A 19,242-nucleotide genomic window follows, 5' to 3' on the forward strand; every position below is an offset into this window, starting at 1 on the left:
CCAAAATATTGGAAAAATTGAACAGCTCTGAATTATTTCTTTTAGAATGATAATAAAATATTTAAGACAAGGTATTTATATATTATTACCCAGCCTTTATTGTCCCCAAATTTCTTAAAATGATAAGACTTTTATAGAAATACTAAGATGTAAAATTTCTGGAATTTTTTTTATTTGATTTGTACTTTGCCTTTCTATCAAGAAAAGCAGACCTCAAGAAATAGCCAGGCTCCGGCTATTGGGCGGTATAGAAATGTAATAAATAAATAAAATAATGAAGGTGGCAGCAGAGGGGATTTCCCCCCCCCCCCCAGTCCTCTCTGTAAGAGTATCAGTATAGTTATTTCATCCATTCCTTATTCAAATTATTGGTTGTTGTTTTTGATGATAGACCCTTTGGGGATGCTCTCAACTCATGCTCAGTTACCTAACATGAGTAGAGTCACCATATGGAAGAAAAAGTACATACTTGACAGTTTGGGTTTGTTCTATTGAATCTGGAGTTTGTGAGCTTGTTCAGGAAGTTTTTCCTGATGTCCAGCTGGAATCTGGCTTCCTTTAACTTGAGCCCGTTATTCCGTGTCCTGCACTCTGGGAGGATCGAGAAGAGATTCTGGCCCTCCTCTGTGTGACAACCTTTTAAGTATTTGAAGAGTGCCATCATGTCTCCCCTCAATCTTCTCTTCTCCAGGCTAAACATGCCCAGTTCTTTCAGTCTCTCTTCATAGGGCTTTGTTTCCAGACCCCTGATCATCCTGGTTGCCCTCCTCTGAACACGCTCCAGCTTGTCTGCGTCCCTCTTGAATTGTGGAGCCCAGAACTGGACGCAATACTCTAGATGAGGCCTAACCAGGGCCGAATAGAGAGGAACCATATATAATAAATAGATAAATAAATGTGGGTCATCCCATCTATGGTTCTTATTGTTAAATTAACTTTGAGGCTTGGTCTATAGAACTCACTGCCACAGTTTTTAATAAAGTTAATTAAACCTCATCGTTAGGGACTGTTGCCTCAGCTATAAAACCTTTTAACTGCTGCCCCTAGAATAAACCCCTTCTACCTAAATCAAACTCAGCCTGGTTCCTATAGTATTTATTATTAATTAATTAATTAATTAATTACATTTCTATACCGCCCAATAGCTGGAGCTCTCTGGGCGGTTCACAAAAATTAAAAACATTCAAAGTATAAAACAACAATATAAAACCATAATATAAAATACAATATAAAAGCTGAACCAGATAAAAACAGCAGCAATGCAAAATTACAAATTTAGAACACCAAGTTAACATTTTTTATAGACAGGATAGGATTGACACCACCACTAAAGACAACTGTTCATGAACAAAAAATAAGTTCTTCGTTAATGGACATTATTTACAAAAGTGAATAAAATGGCACTCTTTAAATAATAAGTTGAGATTGCTTAACAGTTCTTAAATTAAATATGGTTGCCTATTACTCCTAAGTTGAGTGTTTTCCAACTCAGTAACTTTCCCTTCAGACCAGTCTTTCCCTAAATTCCACTCCAGAAAGAGGAACAGGTTTAAGAAGTTCCTAAACTTCCTCACAAAAAGAAACCAGTCTTCTGCCTCCAGTTCTTCCTGCTTCTGGCTTTTAGGATGATTCAGATGTTTTCAGATGTTGCTGAAGTTCCCTCTTGTCAGACATGAAATGGGAACCTAAAATATGTTATGTATAACACAATATATTGCATTAAAAATATAGTTTAGTTAGAAAATAGTAACAATATTACTGAGTTTACTTTTAACAGTTTTTAATAGATAATTTTATGAGAAAAAACGTTATTCATAATATAATTTATGTTCCTAAAGCACTCTTTCCCAACCTGGTGCTCTCCAGCATTCCTGACCACTGTTCTAAAGCATCAAAGTTACTTTTGTTCTGTAAAGTGCACTTAAAAAAAGCATCCCCCCCCCAAAGTTTCTGTTTCCCCCTGAAACCCCCTGGGGAAAAAACTGTCCGTAACTCCCCCCCCCCCCCCCCCAATTTCAGCATTTCTGGAAATGTTACATCTTCGAGTGGGGAATGTGTGGCCCTCCAGATGTTGCTGGACTTATCAGCCCTAGCCACTGTAGCCAATAGTGACGGATGATGGGAGTTGCAATCCTGCAACATCTGCAAGGTCACATGTTCCCCATCTCTGCTTTAGGTACTGTGTCTGATAGTTTTTTAATTTCTTAAATGTGAATTATTTGTGTTTTCCTCTATCTGTTTACTGTTGCTGATTGCTACTGATTTATAAAACGTGTATTTGCAAACCTCAGTACCAATTCTATATAAAAGCAGCAAAAAGAGCTCTTTGATGGGATGCATATGAGGTAGCCCCTTAATGGCAACATTGAGCAAACATCTGCTCTCCTCACCTCCATACATTTTGATTGATGCTAATTTTCCCATGCAATTAGACAACGTTATTTGCCCTGCTTGCTTATTGGAAGCATGATGATTTTTGATTAGGCAATGTTTTTATTGCTATGGTGAATGCACAGAGTGATGGGAAAGCTAAGTGCTGCAGATATATACATTGGGAGCAATCTAAGGAAAGTCAAGTCAAGCGTGATGTGCTCATTGAAATCAGAGTATTCTTGAAATCCATTGATTTCAAAGTTACATTTACTTAACTTTCCTCAGGATTTCATTCAATATATGCATTGTCAGTATTCAGGACTACTATATATTTCTAGTTTAAATTTTCAAATTGTACAGATACAACATACAGAAATACTTTTAGTGGTGGGACAAGGCCAGTTTAAATCTTGGTAGGGGAAGTAATAGAAGCTGCCTCTCCTGCATGTGTAAGGGATTCTAAAAAAGTTTAACAATAATAACTCCTTCATCACAGATTGCTTTCCCAACCCACGTTGAGCCCATATTTTTTTGACCCAATGTCACCATGATCAGTGGAACAGCAGTATAATTTATTATTATTATTATTTATTTATTTATTTATTTATATAGCACTATCAATGTACATGGTGCTGGTGTACATGGTGCTAATTTAGGTGAAAATGAAACAGCCCATCATGCTTATAGCAGTCATGTGATTTGGCTGTGGGTTATATATTTGCTGGAAAGGGATATGCAAGTAAGAATGCTGGGAGATGTTCTTCTAACCTTCCTTCATGGTGCATGTTGGTAGAACACAGTGATTGCTTATTGTATTTGTCTGGTGGGTGAAGTAAAGGCATGCTTGTACACATAGCAGAAGAAATTAGAAACCCAAAGTACTAATCATTCTATCTTAGGATGGCAAGTAAACCCCAAGATCTTGAGGAGGATGAGGAGGAAGAGGCACCAGAGTCAAAAGAGGCAGATTTCAACACTCCACATTCAGAGAGCACCTATGGAACTGAAAGCCCAGAGGCATGTGGGGGTGGCCATCCCACTCCTGAAGATGAAAACATGACACATTGTCACTCAGTGAAAAGTGAACAACTTGATCCCCAGCATCTGGTTACCTGCACGTTCTCAGTATCACTGGCTGTCCCACTCGTACTTCCAAGTAGGTAAATGGCATTTGTAAGTCCTTTCTCTTAGTTTTCAAACATGTCGCATAGGGTCACCAAATATTGAAGAGGGTCCAGAAAGAATTTTATGTGGTTGTACTGTTTCTTATAATAGTTATGTAAAAGTCTCCATATCATCCCATGTTTACATTGTACATTTTGCAGATCACTGGCTCTTTGGCATGGCAGTGATGTAGAAAATGTACCATTTTTGAATTTATCATATGAATATGTCCTCTCATAGTGTCTTCTTGATACAAGTGGGCCATCTGTTGTTAGGAATTTAGTGAGAATGCGTTTACTTTGAATAGAGTTGCCAAGACTGGTTTAGTTTCATGCCCAAACTAAACCCATATGAAGCAGCAATATGAATTAGGTCAGCATATTGGCAGGTATGTTGACTTTGAAAAGCATACGGGAGAAGTTGGAAACTTGGTACCCCAATGGGCATGGGGTGAAGCAGAGGTCTGCAACCACCACTGTCTGAGACCAAAAACACTGTAACCCTTTATGCCCAACCTGGAAAAATGATCCAGAAGGATGCCATGGTCAGTGGCACAGAAAGCTGTTGAGAAGTCCAGGAGAACCAACAGAGTCATGCTCCCCCTGTCTATTTCCCAGCGTAAGTCATCTACTGGGGTGACCAAAGCTGTTGTTATCCCCAATTCAGGCCTGAACCCAGATTGAAATGGATTTAAATAATCAGCATCATCCAATGCTACTTGGAGTTCAGAAGCCATCGCATGCTTCAATCCCTTGGTCAAGAATAGCAAATTGCAGCTGGGTGGTGGTGTAATTATCAGAATCCATTGGATCTAGACTAGGTTCTTTCTCTGGCTATGCTTGGGAGTATTGAGGCAGGTGCGTAGGAGGAAGATTTAGGGAAAGAAGATCCTGAAGAGGAGCAGAGAAATGAGCTCCAGCTGGGGGCAGTGAGAACAGGGTAAAAGAGGATGTTGATGCAAAGCTAATTCGGGCAATGGTGGACTCATATGTCCTGCCAGTATAAACTCCTGTTTCAGATTATTGCCCCACTAGTGAAAAAGCCCGTCATACAACAGGTGTATTTATTTTGTTAGGACTTCTTTGAATACAATATTTTTGGTATACACTTTTCTAAGATTTTGAACCAACTTCCCCTGATCTTTTCCATTAATAATTTTTAACTTTATTCACAATTTTGTAATTAAAATATTGTTTTGCATCTACACTCGAAGAAACTCGAAATATAAATGAGGTGAGTAAACCTATTAATATAAGTAAGCACAAATTAACACGAAACGTTAAAGTAAAAGCCTTGCTAACATTTTTATAACTGGTGAGGAGGTTAGCCTTCTATCAAATTTACCCTCATGAGACGAATTAGTTACTGAGAGTGGGTTTTGGCCCATCTGCTAGGCTGGAAGGTTCTGGCAGTTATTTTTCTGGAACTTCTCTAGAAGGCCGCAGTTCTGAGAAATGTCACTAGATGACGCCAAAGGGCAAAACTATAACTGGTGGGGAGGAGCACTCTGGCATTTTATATATAGGATATGGAACAGCTCAATTATTCTCCAAAGTGGAGGAAGTAATGTCTAAAAGAGGTTATCTATGGATTCAGCTGCTATTTCATGGGGGTGATTGGGATAACTGTGGCAAGATGTTTGCAACTGTCATGTCCATACAGATTGCTGCTGGAAGTGGGAGCTGAACAGAAGTTACTCAGTGTGAACGTAGCATTTTGGGGTACACATTGTCTGGATAGGTCACTTCCTGGTTCATTGAGAAACTATTTTTAAATATCTCCAGAAGTGACAGCTGCCCATGGAAATCAGGGGAGAAATCTTGGATTTTAATGAAGCTGGGATTGGACACTGATGTGTCCACCTCACTCCTACAAAAAAACCCCACCATCCTATAGCAATCTAAAGGGAGCAGCAAAGAGGAGTTCCTGATCTTTCTAATTCAGAACTTCTTTAGTGTGAAACATTAAAAAACAAAAACAAAAAAAACAACCTCACCCATTGCATATTCCAAAGGAAAGTCACTTCAATTTCAATATTGTAAGCTGGAAGGGCCTTTGGCTGGAGGAGAGTAGCTTTATGGCAGGTGAGCCTCTGAGTGATTTACAATGACCCCACAGTATTGTCCAGAGGTAGTAGAACTCTCTTTCACATTGGGGGTTGTGCTGAAGCTGAAAGCCCCATCACATCTAGGTAGAAACGCGCAGCTCCCGTCGCTTCTCTGTCATCGCTCTGATGTCGCTTGCTGAAAACAGGAAGTAACGAGGCCCATTCAGTCCGGTAGGAGAGAGCAGCAACCAGACTTCTAGGTTTTTTTGCGGCACAAGGAATGCCAGAAGGGGTGGAAGACGTGCGAGAGGCAGACGTCATGTGAGCAATCTGTGAGTGCCTAGTAACTGCATGCTCGTCGGATGGAGCTTTAAGAGATCAATAACCCTGCAATGTCCTCTGTTGCTTTTATTATTATTATTATTATTATTTATTTATTTATTTATTTATATAGCACCATCAATGTACATGGTGCTGTACAGAGCCCCACATTGCAGGTTGAGCTAAGTGTGTTCAACAACCCTTCCATGCAGTTCAGGTTGGAGGGTTGTGCTAAGAGAGTGTGGTCCACTGTTGCAGGTCGTAAGTGAGGCAGAGGCTGGTTTGGATTCTCTGTAAAAAAAATTACCATACTAATGTTGCAGCAAAGGTCAATACACCCTCAGACATTCTCCAGGCCAGACCAAGGACTGAAGTGCACCCAGAATCCTCATATTCCATCGACCTACGTGCTGTTGGTTGCAATTCTGAATGTTGAAAACTTTAAAAATCCACACATTAAAGTAAGGGACTCCTGCCTTTGATGCTAGCTTTTGTTTTTTTCAACAGGTTCAGGTAATGCTTGCACACCAGGGATAGATACAGTGCAACATTTTGTTGCAGGATCTTGTGTGGGTGCACACACAATTACTGAATAAGATCCTTGGAAAGATTTGGTTATGTAAAATGTGGGACAGGATTCTTTGTAACAGCTGGCATTATTTTTCTATTTCTGTTGGAATATTTTTCTAGCAAATAAACCTTGGACTAGACATGACATTCAATCAACAATGTCTAAAGTAAGAGAAGGATCTATTCCAAAAATGCATCGTTTTTATCATATGGAGTATTTTCTTCTACCAGATGATATTGATCCTCGGAAATTAGATTTGGTATTATTTGGTCCATTGGCTAAACTATATCTGGAAACTGAATCTAAGGTAAGAAGAATATGTCACTTTTATTTACTATGCTCTAGTTCTGGAGTCCCAAATGTGGGGCCTGTGGACATGTCCCTTGGCATCCGCCAGGCTTCCTGATCCTCCTCGTTAAAAACAAAACAAAACTGGGAGGCCAGGATGCTGCAAAGCAAAGTGTCAGCATCCAGTGTCACTCCATTCTTATTTTTCAGAATAAAGGGCCCTGAATGCTTTCTTGGTGATTGCAGCAGAAAGTTCCACTTCTGAATGCTACCATTTTTTTAAAAAAAGCAGCGCAGCTCAGTGCTTTGTTTTTAAGTTGCCCAGCCATCCAGTTGCTGGGGTGGTAGTAGGGAGTTTCTGTGGGGTGTGTGTGTGTGGTTGGTTGTTATTTTTTTGGTTGGTGTTTCTAACTTAGCTAGTGTGTTTGTTTTGGTGTGCTGTTTGTTTTGTTTGGGGTGTGTGTTGTGAATGGTATTTTGCCTGTGAGTGTGTGGAGGGGGTGTTCTCTGAGTATCACAAGTTTGCCATCTGTGAAATGGGTGTTTTGTTGTGCTTTTACAACTTTTGTGAACTGTTCAGAGAGCTTTGGCTATTAGATGGTATAGCTGAGAGTATTCTGTATATAGGCAGGGTATAAATTGAATAAATAATAAATATTCCTGAATCCTGAAGAAAGGGGTTATTTCATACTATACAGATGATCTGGTTAGATATGAAAGGAATGCAGTGCCTGGAAATCTGAAAAGGAGCATTACAGGCCTTAGGTAGACCTAAGGTTTATCCCAGGATCATCCCGGGGTCATCCCTGTTCATGTAAATGACACACAGGGGATCCCGGGAGCAGGCAGGCATGACCCTGGGATGATCCCAGGATAAACCTTAGGTCTAGCTAAGGCCACACAGAGCTTTGGCTATGGAGCGGTATAGAAATGTAATATGACAGAAGGTAGGTCAACCAAGAAGAAGCGAAGAGTAGTCGTTGTGGGAGACTCCCTGCTGCGTGGGATTGAAACCCAAGTATGTCGTGAAGACCCATGGACTCGCCAGGTGTGCTGTCTCCCTGGAGCACAGATTAGAGATGTGACTGAAGGGTTACCGAAGCTCATAAAGCCCACGGACACATACCCCTTTCTTCTCATCCATGTGTGAACAAATGATGTTGCCAAGCAGAGCTACAAAGAAATCATTTCAGACTTTGAAGTTCTGGGAAGGAAACTGAAGAACTTTGGGGCCCAGGTAGTTTTCTCATCCATCCTCCCGGTTCTTGGAAGAGGATTAGAAAGGGAAAGAAAAATACTCCGGATGAACGACTGGCTTCGAAAGTGGTGCCGTCGTGAGAGTTTTGGATTCTGGGACCACGGGCTACGCTACTTGGAACATGGACTGCTGGCAAGGGATGGGTTGCACCTCACAAGGGCTGGAAAGAATGAGTTCGGCCACAGCATGAAGAACTTCATCAGGAGGGCTTTAAACTGAATCTTGCGGGGGTGGGAGACGTAAATTTTGAGGCAACAATGGATGAAGGCCAATGCACCACAGTACAGAGAACAGCTCCAACAGAGTCCCAAAATAGTGTCTGCAACAAGGTAGGAACAAAGCCAGACTATAAAACACATGGTCTTCGATGTCTATATACTAATGCCCAGAGCATGGGAAACAAACAGAATGAACTTGAACTCTTATTACATGAAGGCAAATACGACTTGATAGGTATAACTGAAACTTGGTGGGATGACTCCCATGACTGGAATATAGCAATTGAAGGATATAACTTGTTCAAAAAGAACAGAAGAAATAGAAAGGGAGGTGGAGTTGCACTATATGTTAAAAATACCTATCCCTGCACAGAAATACAGGCGGATGAGATTGGGAGCCCCGTCGAGAGCGTCTGGATTAAAATTAATGGGGCTAGGAATAAAAAGAATATGATAATCGGAGTCTACTACCGACCACCCAATCAAGGAGAAGACGAGGACGAAACTTTTGAGAAACAAATTGCCAGTGTTTCAAGGAAGTGTGATGTAGTAGTGATGGGGGACTTCAATTACCCTGATATCTGTTGGGAGACCATTACTGCCAAAAGCGGCCCTTCCAAGAAATTCCTGACATGTATGGGTGATAACTTTCTCCTACAGAAAGTGGTGGAAGGAACTAGAGGGTCAGCAATCCTTGACTTGTTATTGACCAACAGGGATGACTTAGTGGATAAAGTGGCAGTTACGGGAACTCTGGGGGAAAGTGACCACGTCATACTTGAATTCTTGATTATGAAGGAGACAAAAGTCGAGCGTAGCCATACACGTACTCTGGATTTTAGGAAAGCTGATTTTAATAAACTCAGAACTATAATAAGTAAGGTCCCGTGGCAAGGGAGCCTAAAAAGAAAAGGAGTGCAGGATGGGTGGGAGTATCTAAAAAATGAAATTTTAAAGGCACAGTTACAAACAATTCCAACAAGGAGAAAAGATAGAAGACAACAGAGGAAACCAATGTGGCTCCACAAAAAGCTTATTGATGAACTGAAAACAAAAAGGGATACATATAGGAAGTGGAAGGAAGGCCAGGCTACAAAAGAAGAGTACAGACAAGTGGCGCAGAAGTGCCGAAATGGCGTCAGGAAGGCTAAAGCTGTGAATGAGCTGAGATTAGCGAGGGATGCTAAAAGCAATAAAAAGGCTTTCTTCAGATACGTGAGTAGTAAAAGACAGAGGAAAGAAATGGTGGTTCAACTGCTTAATGAGGATGGCAAATTGATAACAGACGACAAACAAAAGGCTGAAGTGCTCAATTCCTACTTTGCCTCGGTCTTCTCCCAAAAGCGGATCTATGACCCCCCTGGAAAAAGTGAAGCAGAAGTTGAGGGGGCAGGATTGCAGTTTGAGATTGATAAACAAATGGTCAAAGAACACCTAATTTCCTTGAATGAGTTCAAATCCCCAGGGCCCGATGAACTGCATCCAAGAGTAATGAAGGAGCTAGCGGAAGAACTCTCAGAACCTTTGTCTATTATCTTTGCAAAATCATGGAAGACAGGTGAGGTGCCGGACGACTGGAGGAGGGCTAACGTTGTCCCTATCTTCAAAAAGGGCAAAAAGGAGGAACCTGGGAACTACAGACCAGTCAGCCTGACATCCATCCCTGGGAAAATTCTGGAGCAGATTATAAAGAAGTCAATCTGTAAACACCTTGAAATCAATGCAGTGATTACTAGAAGCCAACATGGATTTGTCAGGAACAAATCCTGTCAGACTAATTTGATCTCATTTTTTGATAGGATAACCTCCCTTGTGGACTGTGGGAATGCTGTGGATGTCATATATCTTGACTTCAGCAAAGCTTTTGACAAAGTACCACATGACATTCTGATTAACAAACTAGCTAAAAGTGGGCTAGATGGAACAACTATTAGGTGGATCCACAGTTGGCTACAGAATCGGACTCAAAGAGTACTTATCAATGGAACCTTCTCAAACTGGGGAGAGGCAACGAGTGGGGTGCCGCAGGGCTCAGTCCTGGGCCCGGTGCTCTTCAACATTTTTATTAATGATTTGGACTAGGAGGTGCAGGGAACGCTGATCAAATTTGCAGATGACACCAAATTGGGTGGGATAGCTAATACCCTGGAAGACAGAAACAAACTTCAAAGTGATCTTGATAGGCTGGAGTGCTGGGCTGAAAACAACAGAATGAAATTTAATAGGGATAAATGCCAAGTTCTACATTTAGGGAATAGAAACCAAATGCACAGTTACAAGATGAGGGACACTTAGCTCAGCAATACTACAAATGAGAAAGATCTTGGAATTGTTGTAGATCACAAGCTGAATATGAGCCAACAGTGCGATATGGCTGCAAGAAAGGCAAATGCTATTTTGGGCTGCATTAATAGAAGTATAGCTTCCAAATCACGTGAGGTCCTGGTTCCTCTCTATTCGGCCCTGGTTAGGCCTCATCTAGAGTATTGCGTCCAGTTCTGGGCTCCACAATTCAAGAAGGACGCAGACAAGCTGGAGCGTATTCAGAAGAGGGCAACCAGGATGATCAGAGGTCTAGAAACAAAGCCCTATGAAGAGAGACTGAAAGAACTGGGCATGTTTAGCCTGGAGAAGAGAAGATTGAGGGGAGACATGATAGCACTCTTCAAATACTTAAAAGGTTGTCACACAGAGGAGGGCCAGGATCTCTTCTCGATTCTCCCAGAGTGCAGGACACGGAATAACGGGCTCAAGTTAAAGGAAGCCAGATTCCGGCTGGACATCAGGAAAAACTTCCTGACTGTTAGAGCAGTGCGACAGTGGAATCAGCTACCTAGGGAGGTTGTGGGCTCTCCCACACTAGAGGCATTCAAGAGGCAGCTGGACAACCATCTGTCAGGGATGCTTTAGGGTGGATTCCTGCATTGAGCAGGGGGTTGGACTCGATGGCCTTGTAGGCCCCTTCCAACTCTGCTATTCTATGATTCTATGATTCTATTATTAACAACATTTATTGTGTTTCCAAATGGCACCAATCACACACAAGAGAAAAATATCAGCATGCTCAGGAAATCCCAAAGTTTCCACATGTACAAAAAACTTTAGGAAAAAATGGGAGCAAGCCTGCCAAAAACACCCAATGAGAACTGAGCATGCTCAGTGACCACGGAATGCAGGGTGCTTTAGGGAAGTGAAGGGAGCACAGATGGACAGGGCCTCTTGAAGCCCCCCTCCCGCTATTTCCTCAATTGAAATCTCCTTTCCCTCTTGCTCCGATTAGCACTGCTGAGGAAAAAAGATGGGTACTTTGTATATGCTACTTGCCTCGCCTCCACCATGACACTAATAACTGCTACATGGGCAATGGGTTAACACACATTGGGATCATAATAGCACTGTGACCCTGATCCACACTACCCCCTTTTTAACTTTGGAAAAAGACATCAAGAGCTCCAGTCATAGCTGTCATTTGGCACAGAACCAATTATTCTATGGGATTCTGACACCTAAATTATTTAATTCCATGTAATCTGTTTTTTTTAAACTGTTTTTAACTAGGGAAATGGAATGTTCCTCATAATCAAGTTTGATTTTATTTTGTAAATGACTACTGTTGACTGCTCTTTGAACCACATGTGTCTGCTAATCCACTTAGGTAGAGATCCTAGGCTGTTTAAGAAAATAATCAGAAATAGTATTAAAAGCAGCTGCTGCTACTATGTGTATACAGTATGCTTGCAAATCTGTGTGCTGGCAAGGCAGCAATAGCTTGCCCTGTCCTGCCTCCTGCTCTCAATTGTATTGGGACAAAGGATGCTTGGAAAGACCTTGGATGGGTGTGAGGATGGAGCAGGGGGCTGGTGGGGGGAACTGTTGGCATAAGAAAAAAAGGAGAAGGGTCTAAACTGGGGTGTTTGGGTTAGGAAAAGATGTGGTGAATGATGTAAGGAGGGTCACTGGGAAGGAAGAAGCATAACTAGTTGAGATTTCATTCTTCTTTGTAAGAATTTTGGCTCCCATTTGTCTACTCAAAGTTCTTAAATCCGTATGATACTTCAGATATAAAATTATTTTAAAATAATCTTTGAAAAACTTTTTTAAATAGCTAGTGATTCAAGAATGCAGGAGGTGCAGAACCTTTTTCAGCCTGAGGGTCAAATTCCATTTTGGAGAAATCTTTGGGGTGGGGGGAGATGAATTTCAGGGGTGAAATGCAACCCTCAAATGCAAAAGGGGCAAGTCAAAACAAAACAAGAGTACCAGCATATTTTGGTTTAAAGCTCTTGTTGCCAGTAGGAGAGGCATTTCTACCCTTTAAAATAGGGATGGTGGTGGAATAGTACAAGAGCCGGGAAATCACCAAACGATTGGTGGAAAGGGGCATGGCCTCTTGGGAAGTTCCAGAGGGACGGTTTTAATCCCCAGGCTCGCGGTTCTACATTAATGGGTAAAAAGAGTTCTTGAAGTGTAGTAGTTTCTATAATAGTTGAAATACGCTACTGTACGTCTTCTTATTTTTTTGTTTTCTTTGTCTTTGCTTTTCCCCTTTTGCTCCTTTTGCTCTTGCCTTTTTTTCTCTTGCCTTTTTTCTCATACTTACTATCAGTCAGGGACTCCAAAGGATGGTGAGCGGCCCAGGTCGAAAAAGCCAACCACACTGCATATTTCAGTGAGTGCAGATAAGATTATGAGACAGTGCTGGAAGATGAGTTACATGCCTTCTAAATCTGAATGGACTAGCCTGCTACTTCGTTGACCCTGCTCATGGATTATGGCATACTACAGAGCGTAAGGGTTTCCACTGAATGGCAGGCCACACTCTAGCATTGCAGCATCATTTAACTATGTGGAATGCTAAGGTTGAAGAAGGGCTTCGCGAGGAGCAGGCTTCATTCCAAATAATTGTAGTCTGGATGGTGGGGTTGAGACCAGGGAGCACCATGGTTTCAGTAATGACCATTGTTTGCTTAGTAATAGCATTCATTTTGTGATGATGTCGTACACACAATACAATAGGAATGGTGCCTACGTACTTCTAAAAGCTCCAGACAGCAGGTAACAAATAGCCAAACAAAATAGGCAATTAAAAATAGAGGGCCGTATTAAAAACTAAAACTCTATCCCCTTATGGGTGTAACCCTGCCTTTAGTTATCAGCTTAAATGTTTAAAGTCTTTTGCTTCTGAAAGATTCTCATGCTTAGTGTTCAATGATTCTTTAGGTGCACGAGCTCTGAAGCTTTGGGGCAAACACCAAGGCCACAGCTAGACCTAAGGTTTATCCTGGGATCATCCAGGGTTCGCCCCTGCCTGAGCACTGGATCCCCTGTGTGTCACCTAGATGAACAGGTTTGACCCCTGGATGATCCAGGGATAAACCTTAGGTCTAGCTATGGCCCAAGTATACCTTTTGATATGTGTTCTGATTTTTTAACTTGGTAAAAGTCGCCACTTGGTCAATCTTAGAGATAGTAATGAGTCACAACGGAAGATGCCGTGCCCTAGGTATGTCACTGGAAGCAGTCATTCAAAACTAGCAACTTGAATGGTGTTTGGGAGAAAATAAGGAGAAAACACATATTCTGGAGGGAAACCCTTACATGCTCCCAGTGTAACTCACTTGCATAAGAAGTGGGTTGCCGCATTTTATGCCAGAGGAAATTTCTAAACACTCGTCATGAACAGCCCATGTAGCATGTGATGAGTTGGAGTTGGGATGGAAGATCATAAGCTGGATTTCTTCCAACTGGGACACAAAATGGAAGGTAGGCAGAGTGACCTCTGTGAAAATACTTTTCATTGCGTAATAAAAGAGAAAGTGAGACATAGTATAAGATAGTATAAAATAGTCCTTAAGTTGCTGTATAGAAATTAATAAACTTTCCATAATGTACTCTTCTAAAGATGTAGATTTTTAATAGGATACAAAATAATGACAAGCATTGTAGGCCTCATAAGTTAAAGTTTTTCAACAAAAACTGGGTATGAATGGACCTGTCAAAAATGGTCTTCTGAAAATAAATAGAAACTTGGAAAAGAGGCATTCATGAATGACAGTCTGCAGTTCAAAATCTATATTTTTATTCCACTTTTCCAGAGCAATTACAACAAAAATGTGTCTGAAATGCATGGTATACTTAATTGTACAATAATAGCATCAATAGTAATGAGTTAGGTTGAACTATTTTACCATTTTGGTGTTTCCTGCAGGACAGTTCAATATCATGTAATCTTGGCACTAAAAAACTTTTTTAAAATGTGCTTTTAAATTGGTCAGATTATATATCTTGCTTTCTTTTAAAATGTATGAAAATAACAATTGCAGCCTTTACTATCAGAATGTACTGTACTGCCTTTAGTGCCATTTTCTTGGTAGAAAGGAGGGTACAAATCAAAGACATACATACATACAGTTTCAGTACCTCTAATTTTTAATAATCTTTTTTAAAAATAGGTTGTGAAACCGTGGCTTGAAAATAACCAAATATGGGTGTCATGGAATCATAGCATTGAAATTAATGTTACCAACGACTTTCTAATAAAGCTAAGAGATCACAATATAAAGTTGAGATTATGGGATGTCAAGGAAAAGGTTTGTGCAAAAGCCAGGTTCAGTAAACAAAAGAGTAATGTACCATATTCGGATCAAGGAGATATTGAAGGTAAGTTAAGTATTTAAGGCATATTTAACTAAATGCCTTAGAAACTTTCTGTTCAGATAAAAAGATTAGCAGTTTTGTTTTTAACCTCAATGCAATACTTCAATGATGCATCCAAATGGAGGGTTTCCTAGCGCTACTAGTGAGAAAGCATTGTGAATGTATTCTTTTTCTTTCTTTATGGATTTTCTGCTGTAAGCAGTGGTGGGAAAACATGGGAGGGTTAAGAGTTGAAGTGAGGCAGGTGGCGACCAGGAGGAGGGCCTTCTTTGCTGTGGCACCCCAGCTGTGGAATGAGCTCCCTAAAGAGGTTCACTTGGCACCTACACTATACTCTTTTAGACGCCAGGTGAAGACCTTTTTATTTTCTCAGCATTTTAGCAGTCTAGCAACTTAATTTTAGCTTTGCTGTTTTAAATTTATATTTTAAATCTGTATTAATTTCTGCATTGCTGCTTGATTTTATCCTGGCTGTGTTTTTATATTGTAGTTTGTATTAAGCTTTTATACCGTTAGTTTTATATTTTGAATGGTTTTTATGGTTTTAATTTTTGTAAACCACCCATACAGCTTCGGTTATTGGGCAGTATAAAAATGCAATAAATAAATAAATAAGATAATGTTGTCTGGAGCCCCTGTAAAATCTCCTGAATGAGGCAAAGCGATGTCAACATGAATGCCTTGTCTGGAAGCACCCCAGATATTAGTTTGGCCAGTGCTTACGTGTGGCACTGCCTGGGAATGCCATCCAAACCAGTAGGAGCCAAATCATCCCCCTTCATTTTGTCCAAATATATTTTAAAACTTCCTAAGAAAGGGGATTTCACAGCCTCCACAGATGACTTGTTCTGATGCTGATATTTCTCTTGATACATTTTTAACATATGCTTACATTTATCTCTAGTGTATTTATCTTGTCCTTGAGTAGATAATATTTGGCCATTGGACTTTTTAAAATGTTTTAAAATTGTCAGCATACTTCTACACTCTATTTAATCGTATTTTCTCCAATTCCTTTAATCTGTTCTCATAGAATTGGCATTTAAGGCCCTCTATCATCATTGTATCTGTCCCCTGAAACATTTCCAATTTTACCTTTGGAACAAAAATCTACCAGTTGTGAGGAGGGTAGCCTTTTTTGGCTGAGGAGCGGGGTATAAGTATGATAAATAAATAAAAAATAATAAAAAATAATGACATAGATAAATTTCAGAATCTCCCAAATGCACTGAAACTACTTGATAAAACAACTAAGAACCCTGGGCAGAATAGATATCTTCAGGTGTTAATCTTTGAAAAGAAGCTTGACTCAGGCCTTAGCTGGACCTGGCTTTATCACGGGGCAAAACCCGGGATCGTCCCCGTGCATCCACATGATGCACAGGGGATCCCGGGATCAGGGAGGGATGATCCCTCCCTTGCCCCAGGATAGATCCTCCCCTTTGGGCCCACTTTTTCCTCGGTCCTGGGCTGAGCCCGAGACCGCAGAACGTGTGGCCCGTTGCTGCGGTTTGACCCGGCTCCGCACGATTCCTCACGCGGAGCTAGGAGGAGCGCTGTGCCCATCGGGGTTAGGGTAGGGGAAGCAGGAAAAGTAATTAATTTCTTTAAAAAAAACTTACCTTTAGCGCACGAGCATTCATGTGCTCCTGTCGCTTTAAAAACAAAAAAATGGCGAGCGCGACACCTCTCTCTCCCTGAGGTTGTCACGCCTCATGTGTAAACAGAGGAGGGATTTCGTGTTAAACACAACGCGAGATCTTCCCTCCTCCGTCCTGGATTAAAAGGTAGGTCTAGCTAAGGCCTCATTGGATCATTTTTCTTGACCTTTTGCTTGGGAGTTGAAACTTGGTATTTCTTTTCTGCAGAATTCCCTTGGAATGTATATGTAGATTCCACCTACTTTTATAGGGAGAAGCTGGAGAATAATGGGAGTGAAACAACTATTTCAACCTTCACATTTGAATGCATTTTTATTTTTTTATTTTGTCATGGGGTCCTTCATTTCTCATTTCCAACAGCTGTTGCCTTCAGGTATCTGTCAAGGACTTCTTTAGTCTTTGCTGGTATTAAAGCAGTTAGTGTTTTTTTTTAAAGGAGACCTAACTGGGCTGGACTCTGGTGATTTACTTTTCAATAAGTTTACCTAAGACATGAACAAGGAGATGATATGCAGGGATGACAATGTAACTGCTAATGAGACAAAACTACTGCCATGGATTTAATATCTTGTTGCTTTCCTCCTCCAACAAGGTGCGGTAAAGCGTACGGTTTTGTATCAAAGAGACTTCTTAGAACGAAGTATGCCCAAACCCAGCTACACAAAAGTTAGAGCAGCAGAAGTAGTCAGTGTGCGAGAGAAGTCAGCAGTCAGCATTTCACCAGGTATGACAGTATGAATATGGTGCGTTATATAATCAGTAATGTATTTACAAAAAAGATGGACTATCTTCCTACCCACATTGTTCCTTGTGGTAACAGTTACCTTATTTGTTTAAAAAATCTAGTGTTTCATTGCTTCACTATTTTTCATTTCTATTTCTCATGTTACAAAAAGTGTACCTCAATACCAGTGCCATGTTATGAGGAAATTTCATTAGTTTCTACAAATTAGTTGATGGTTTTGGCGAGGTTTTTTCCCCCATGAAAAATCTGTTGTCCAACAATGTGTTTGAAATATTGTAATTTTGGATGGTGTTGGACTAAGTCTTTAACTGTCCCAGCACAGTGCAAACAAAGCTACGTAACTAGGTTTATAAACATTCTGACAAGGTAATAAAAAGATGAAATATTGCATCTTGTTCTATTTTGGTTAATTTTAGTTTGATTTGTGTAAGCCATCCTGAAATTTATGTATTTTTTTCATTAAAGGATTGATATAAATCGATTCGGTTAATTAGAACAAATGGTATTTTCTCTCAACTTGAGTGCCTATGCCTGGTAGTAATGTTTCAATTTGGCATACCTGTATGCTTGTGGATGGGTACTTTCCTTCTTCCGTGCTGTTCCCTGGCACTAGACTCATTGAGAGAATAGTCTCATAGGTCACAAAAGAAGTGTATTTCCATTGATGAAAATGTGTATTTTACTAAAGCAGCCAAGATTCTGGCTTTGCAGCTGGGCAGATGTATCAGTTTAATTGCTGCCTGAAACATGCAGCTTTTGTTATAGAGTCCTGACCTAATTCCCATTCAATTATTTTTCATTCTTCTTTATATCCATCGCCTTTTGTTATATGCAGTATCCTTCACTTCCTATTTTAACTCTGCTGTCATACTGATGTGTTATACAAGGGGTGGCTGAAATGTTCTCAGCTTAAATTCAAACCTTACTTTGATTCTACACATGCTCAGAATTTAACAGCAACTATTTAAGCTATTTTCATATGGGAATTGATAGCAGGGAGCAAACATTGTCTTCATTTAGTGTGAGTGTTCACTTTTTGACTTTGGTGGTGGTTCTGAGGGACTGGAGGTTCCTGTTGTTAAGATTCTCCCCTAAAGGTTGGTGATAGAAGAACAAGCCTCTAACAGGACAGAGAAAAGGAATAGCATAGTTAAACCATGAAATTCACTACCTCACGGTGTAGAAATGGCCATCAACTTGGATAGCCTTTTTGGACAAATTCATTTAGGATAAGGTTATCAGTGGCTGCTAGTCATGATGGTTATATGTTACCTCTGGTGTCAGAGGCAGTATGCTTCTTAATACCAGTTGCTGGGGAATAAGAGCAGGAGGGTGCTATTGCACCCATGTTCTACTTGTGAGTTCCCCATGGACTTATGGTTAGCTACATTGTGAACAGAATGCTGATTAGATAGGCCTCGGGTCTGATGCAGCAGGGCTCCTTATGTTCTTACGTGTTTGCCTTGACTGATTCTCTTTCCCCTTCTACAAAAAAGGGAAATTATCAGTAACGCTCTGGATGGTATAGTGGTAGTATGTCAGTTTACATAACGAGACAGCAGCCTAGAACTACCTAATTAGTAGTGCCACTGGGAATTCACACCACTTTTTATATGGTAGTTTTTGAATGGGAGCCAGTGAAGATGACAAAGCACTGGCATGATGTGTTTGTATCATGTTGCCTTGAATCCCAGTATTGGGGAAAAGACGGGATATTATTATCATCATCATCATCATCATCCCCAGTCAGCAGTTTTACAGTCATATTCCGAACTAAATGAAGTTTCTGGACCATTTTCAAAGACTGTCCCATGTACAATGCATTGCAGTAGTCCAGACTGGAAGTTACCAGAGCAAGGCTATCCCTGTCCAGGTAGATTTAGTTGGCTTAACATCCTAAGCTGGTAAAAGATACTTAAGGTCACAGAGGCTGTTTGTA

General features: G+C 40.6%; 1 protein-coding gene across 1 annotated transcript in view; it reads left to right on the forward strand.

Moving 5' to 3' along the window:
* The first annotated feature begins 3,273 nt into the window (after nucleotides 1-3,273).
* The window catches only part of CFAP92 (cilia and flagella associated protein 92 (putative)), a 56,926-nt gene continuing 40,957 nt past the window's right edge, over nucleotides 3,274-19,242 (forward strand). Inside the window, exons 1-4 of the mRNA XM_063121604.1 lie at nucleotides 3,274-3,529; nucleotides 6,596-6,783; nucleotides 14,693-14,900; nucleotides 17,151-17,282. Coding sequence (XP_062977674.1) covers nucleotides 3,274-3,529; nucleotides 6,596-6,783; nucleotides 14,693-14,900; nucleotides 17,151-17,282 — 784 coding nt within the window. The remainder of the gene's footprint in view (nucleotides 3,530-6,595; nucleotides 6,784-14,692; nucleotides 14,901-17,150; nucleotides 17,283-19,242) is intronic.

The sequence above is a fragment of the Elgaria multicarinata genome, chromosome 3 (genome assembly GCF_023053635.1).
Source record: "Elgaria multicarinata webbii isolate HBS135686 ecotype San Diego chromosome 3, rElgMul1.1.pri, whole genome shotgun sequence".
In the NCBI taxonomy this organism is placed as follows: domain Eukaryota; kingdom Metazoa; phylum Chordata; class Lepidosauria; order Squamata; family Anguidae; genus Elgaria; species Elgaria multicarinata.